This window comes from Ochlerotatus camptorhynchus, unplaced genomic scaffold (genome assembly GCF_037179485.1).
Source record: "Ochlerotatus camptorhynchus isolate MF236.1 unplaced genomic scaffold, CSIRO-AGI_Acam_v1.1 ptg000895l, whole genome shotgun sequence".
Classification (NCBI taxonomy): Eukaryota; Metazoa; Arthropoda; class Insecta; order Diptera; family Culicidae; genus Ochlerotatus; species Ochlerotatus camptorhynchus.
The window spans coordinates 1-6,476 of NW_027041348.1; the positions used below are offsets into that span (position 1 = coordinate 1).

General features: G+C 47.8%; 1 protein-coding gene across 1 annotated transcript; it reads left to right on the forward strand.

The window, feature by feature from the left end:
* Positions 1-1,922: 1,922 nt before the first annotated feature.
* On the forward strand, positions 1,923-6,255 carry LOC135715415 (uncharacterized). Its single transcript, XM_065238696.1, has 2 exons — positions 1,923-6,057; positions 6,125-6,255. The coding sequence occupies exons 1-2, from the start codon at positions 1,923-1,925 to the stop codon at positions 6,253-6,255; spliced, it is 4,266 nt and encodes a 1,421-aa protein (XP_065094768.1).
* Positions 6,256-6,476: the final 221 nt, after the last annotated feature.

The following is a 6,476-nucleotide window of genomic DNA, read 5'->3' on the forward strand; positions in this document are numbered from 1 at the left end:
TGTTTTGGATGTCCTTTGTTTCGCCAATCGGTCGACGGTCAGCCAGATGAACAAGGGAGATCACTTTCCCTTTCGATGGCACTTACATTGACGTCATCGATGCAACCGATGGATCGGTAGCCGATAGCTGGTGAGCGCGAGAGAATTTCGGTGAAGATGTATTTTGTATATGTGTAAATTCACCACAGATTGTTTGGTTCAGGTTTTGTTTTAGGAGTAGTGGCAGGTCAAAATTAGTGTTAAGTAATACAAGGTCGAAGACGGTCCTGCGTGACCAATTTAGTGTTAAATGTTAAATGTTAAATGTAATAAATGTAAATTGGTAGAGTCCTGTTAGTAAAGAGTGGTGTTAAATAAAAAAAGTAGTTTTCTGTGCTGTGACCATTACGGAAGAATAACCATCACTTCATCGAACATCCCAACCCATCCACCGAGCTTAAACCGGTCCAGGTATCCTACATATTTGGTCCTTCGAGCCGGATGCCTAAGGACCGTGCCAGACAAGGACTCAAAGCTCGATCGGCGCCACAGGACTTTGGAAACAGCCGCATACCATCCAACAATCGTTTCATTGTGTTCCGCGGAAGAAAGGAGTGTCGCCATCATTTCGCGGAGTAATTAGCGAGGCATAATTGGATCATCGCCATCGCTAGTGGTGTCAAAGGGCATCAAGGGATCCATTGTCAACGAGTTTGCGCGTCGCTTGGGTAAGCGCCATAGAACTCTGGACACTGACTGTGGACTTTGGATTTCCGCTGGACATGTTCGAACGGCTTTCGGTGTGGACTGGACACTAACCGGAATTGGATTTCTGTTTCTCCAGGTAATTATAAAATTAGTGTATGTCCTACCGAAGTTTAGTTAGTCGTGATTCTAACACCTCTTTTCGAACCCTCTCTGGACTTAACACTCTTCGACCGTTAATATTTGGACCGACGATAATCAACCGGTATCGGTGAGGACAATCCTATTCTTCGAGGATTCCGTACTACTGTGCTGCATCTTTATTGGTTACTGGCAACTGTCGTTATTTCTGGCTAGCACTTCAGTCGCAACCATTCAGCTGAAACAACCTTTGGCCCTGGTTGTGGCCGTCATCAATATAAAATACCATCGGCCCTGGTTGTGGCCATTTTGAGCATCCGAGTCAACGTAGACCACGAGGAAATTCACAAGAAGAGGAAGCGCCATCGTATTTCGTCCAGGTTAGTGAAATAGAACTAGGTATATGTCTGCCTAAGCTTGGGCAGCAGAAATACACGTTTTAATTGAATTTACATCCTCTTCAATTATTGTGGACGTATCCCTGATTTGGCTACCGAGATTTCGATCATTTTGCACACCTTTATCGATTTGATTACGTCGCTGGATTCGTTGCTGGGTTTTTACCGCCGCTGGTTTCTCTGGGTGAGTTAGCCGCAGTATATGCCCGGCCGAAGCCGAATACTTTTGATGCTACATTTGGATTTCCTCCTCTTCTCCTAAATCATCATTAATAATCGTTTGGAGTTTCGAAGAATGGTGACGTCACAACTTGATTTGCTGATTTTGCCTACCATTGATAATTAATCGATTTGGGCACCCATTCAACCGATTGGACAATAGCGAAGCTGTTTGGTTTCTCCAGGTGAGCTGCCACTGTATATGTCCAGTCGAGGCTGGATTTTTTTGCTTACTACATGCTGGTTTCCTCTCCTCTCCGTTCGACCCACGAGTTAACAAGAATCAACTATCGTCAATATTGCGTGGTGTATCTCTGAAGCAGACTGATTGGTATTGCTGAACATTCTTTGGCGAAGTCTTCTGTTGCTAAGGTCAGTTAAGTCAGAATAGTGTGTGTCCGCCGAAGCAAAGGGACTCCGCGGAATACTACATCACTTCTTTATTTCATCCCACATTCGCTACCACCGTGTTGAGGAACAATGGCGCCTTCCAAGAAGTCGTCGTCTACTAAGAAGACATCGGGTTTGAAGCTGCTGATGACCAAATTGAAGCAGATTGACTCCGCTTTCAACGATATCCGTCGGTTCGCCGAGAAAATCCAGGAATCTACTTCCTCCACCCAAATCCTGCTTCGGCTGGAGAAAATCGATGACCTGTGGGAGAGGTATGGTGTAACTCTAGTGGAAATCCAATCTCACGACGATTTCGAAGAGCAAGATGAAGAGGGTGATGATCCACTCGAAAGCGGTAGTACACTTGATAAGCAGAGACAAGAGTTTAGTGACCGTTACTATGAGGTTAAGTCAATTTTAACAGATCAGGTTAAGGAAAGGCAGGAACCAGCTAGTTTGAATCAATCCATCCGCGGTGATCTTCCAACGTCAGTCACGCTTGATCGTGTCAGACTACCGCAGATTAAGCTGCAAACCTTCAACGGAGAGATAGAAGACTGGTTAAGTTTTCGGGATCTGTTCACTTCCTTGATCCATTGGAAGACAGATCTGCCCGACGTGGAAAAGTTTCATTACTTAAAGGGTTGTCTACAAGGGGAACCGAAAACTTTGATCGATTCGCTCCAGATCACAGCTGGAAACTACCAGGTCGCATGGGGAATGTTGATCAAGCGGTACAACAACAGCAAGCTATTGAAAAAGCGGCAAATTCAATCTCTCCTCAAATTACCCGGCCTCACCAAGGAATCCGCCTTTGAACTGCACGCTTTAGTCGAAGGTTTCGAGAAGGTCGTGCAAACTTTGGACCAGATCGTACAACCGGTCGACTACAAGGACCTCCTACTAGTGAATCTGTTGACGTCTCGCTTAGATCCATCCACTCGTCGCAGCTGGGAAGAGTTCTCTTCGACTAAAGATCAGGATACACTGAAGGAACTCACAGAATTTCTCCAACGACGAGTTCGTATTCTGGAATCCTTACCTTCCAAGGTTGCAGATGCTACCAAATCATCCCATCTACCTCCATCTAGGCATAAGGGCTCTGCAGTGAAGTCTAGTTTCAATTCCGTCCAAGCTTCCGGAGTGCGATGCCTAGCCTGTACTGGGAACCATCCTCTGTTCCAGTGTGGCACTTTTCAACGAATGTCAGTGACGGATAGAGATTCGTTGCTACGGTCGAATTCGTTGTGCAGGAATTGCTTCAGACAGGGCCACCAAGCCAAGGAATGTCAGTCGAAGTATTCCTGCAGGAATTGTAAGGGACGACATCACACGTTGGTCTGCTTTAAACCTGAAAGGGACTCCAACCCAAGGGCACCAACCAAAGGCAGCAACGTGGCCAAGGAAACTCCAGAAGCTATGTCTACTTCCACTCAATCGGTATCCAATATCGCTCCTCCCCAAGTAGCTAACCTGGCAGCTACTGACAGCTTGGTAGCCGGCACAGTGCACCAATGCTCGTCGAAGGTTTTATTGGCGACAGCAGTTGTCGTTGTTCAGGATAACGACGGCAATAGGATGCTAGCTCGCGCTCTTCTCGATTCAGGATCGGAGAGTAACTTTATCACCGAACATCTCAGCCAGCGTTTAAGGGTTTCTCGTAGCAAGGTGGATATTTCGGTTCTTGGCATTGGTCAGGCAGCATCCAAGGTCAAACAAAGGATTGTGGTAACGATTCGTTCCCGGCTGTCGGAATTCTCGCGCCAGATGGCCTTCCTGGTACTTCCGAAGGTAACAGCCAACCTACCAACCGCTAGCATCAACATCACCGGCTGGGCGATACCGGAAGGAATCGAGCTCGCTGACCCATCATTTTGTGTCTCGTCGGGAGTGGATCTCGTTCTGGGAATTGAAGCATTTTTCGACTTCTTCGACTCTGGCAGGAAGATCTCATTTGGAGAGCGACTTCCGACCTTACAGGACTCCGTTTTCGGTTGGATTGTCAGCGGAGGATTCGCAGAAGGAAATCAGGGTTTGCATATCAACTGCAACACTGCAAGTACGGGTCGCTTGGAGGAACTACTTACTCGTTTCTGGTCCATGGAGGAGGTAGACTCCAAGAACAATTATTCCCCGGAAGAGACTCGCTGTGAAGCTATTTTTTCGAGTACAGTACAGCGAGGAGCGGATGGCAGGTACTCTGTATCGCTTCCCAAAGATGAAAACGTCATTTCTCGGTTGGGCGAGTCTAAGGAGATCGCATTCCGACGTTTTCTAGGCACCGAGCGAAGGCTTTCTAAGGACGTAAACCACCGGAATCAGTACGTCGCCTTCATGGAGGAGTACGTACAATTGGGGCACATGCGGAAGGTCATAGATGACCAAGGATCGATCAAACGCTGTTTTCTTCCGCATCATCCGGTAGTAAAAGAGGCCAGCACCACCACCAAGGTCCGTGTGGTGTTCGACGCTTCATGCAAAACGTCTACGGGACTGTCGTTGAATGACGCATTACTGGTAGGGCCTGTAATACAGCAGGACATTCGATCCATCATCCTGCGCTGCTGTACGAAGCAGATAATGCTAGTTGCTGACGTGGAAAAAATGTTCCGTCAGATATTTGTTCTTTCTGTTGATCGACCACTCCAGTCCATCTTCTGGCGTCGTTCACCATCAGAGGAAGTTGAAATTTACGAGCTAAACACCGTCACTTATGGAACAAAACCGGCTCCGTTCCTTGCAACTCGCTCACTCAACCAATTAGCGATGGATGAAGGAAGGCGATATCCGTTAGCAGTCAAGGCAATCACAGAGGATACATATATGGACGATGTCATCACCGGTTGCGACAACCTAGAAGAGGCCAAGAAGTTGCAGAACCAACTGGATAAGATGACGAGTAGCGGTGGTTTTCGGCTCAGGAAATGGGCATCCAACTGTGCAGAGGTCCTGCACGATATCTCCGACGACAATCTAGCGATTCGTCCGGCGGACGGCATCAATCTCGATCCAGATCCGTCAGTAAAGGCTTTAGGTTTAACTTGGCTGCCCGGAAAAGATGTCTTCCGCTTCCAGCTTGATGTTCCCGCGGTCGATTCCGATGAAATTCTCTCCAAACGCAAGGTTTTGTCGATCATCGCTACGTTGTTTGATCCGCTAGGATTTATCGGTGCTACAACGACAGCTGCAAAGGTGTTCATGCAGCTTTTATGGACGTTGGAAGATGAAAATGGCAAGAAGTTAGATTGGGACCAGCCGTTACCTTCGACGGTGGGTGAGTCCTGGAGAAAACTTCATATTCAGCTACACATCCTTAACGAAATTCGGATAGATCGTTGCGTGATCATTCCCAACGCAGTGAAGGTAGAGGTCCATTGTTTTTCGGATGCGTCGAAGAAGGCATATGGTGCATGCCTCTACGTGCGAAGTCAAGATCAGGACGGGAATATGAAGGTTAGACTCCTATCGTCGAAATCCAAGGTCGCTCCTCTTAAAACTCAATCCATACCGAGGTTGGAGCTTAGCGGTGCATTGCTTGCTGCTCAACTTTTCGAAAAGGTACGTGAAGCTACAAATCTTCAAGGCGACACAACATTTTGGGTGGATTCTACGTGTGCTTTGCGATGGATCCAGGCTCCTCCGTCTACGTGGTCAGTATTTGTCGCAAATAGGGTTGCTAAAATCCAGGCGATCACAGAAGGTTGTGACTGGAGACATGTAGCAGGTGCTGACAATCCGGCAGACTTGATTTCGAGGGGAATAGGACCGAAGGATATCATCAACAATGACTTCTGGTGGCATGGACCGAGCTGGTTAACTAAAGAGCGGAACAACTGGCCAATTTCGGATCCTGCTCCGGCAGAAGAAGGAGAGGAAGAAAGAAGGCGTACTACAATTGTCGTTACAGCGTCAGCAGTTGCTGATTTCAACGAAGGGTTCATCTCCACATCGAACTCCTACACGACGTTGATTCGTCGCGTTTCTATTTGGCTGCGGTTGATACGATCGCTTCAGACACCGGAAAATCGTCCAACTGGGTTTCTAAGAGCGGAAGAGCTACGGCAAGCAGAATATACGTTGATACGAAAGGTACAGGAAGAGGTATTTCCGGCTGAGCTACGAGCCGTTCGGAAGAAGGAACCTGTCAGTAGAACGTCTCCACTTCGCTGGTATCATCCTTATGTTTGCGAGAATGGCATTCTAAGAGTCGGTGGACGTTTGCGTAATTCGAACGAGCCTGACGACGCCAAACACCCCATGATTCTTCCAGCAAGACACCGGTTAACCAGGATGGTCTTTGAACATTACCATCTTCGTTTGCTCCACGCCGGTCCGCAACTTCTGCTTGGAACGGTTCGGCAACGCTACTGGCCTCTCGGAGGAAGAAACGTTGCAAGGCAGGTTGTCCACCAATGTGTAACGTGCTTCAGGTCGAAGCCAAAACAAATACAGCAGTTCATGGGAGAACTACCTACATCGAGGGTCACGGTTTCTCGTCCGTTCTCCAAAACCGGAGTGGACTACTTTGGTCCGGTCTATTTACGGCCAGCCCCACGTAAAGCTGCTGTGAAGGCCTACGTAGCCATTTTTGTGTGTATGTGCACGAAGGCCGTGCACATGGAATTGGTGTCCGATTTGTCC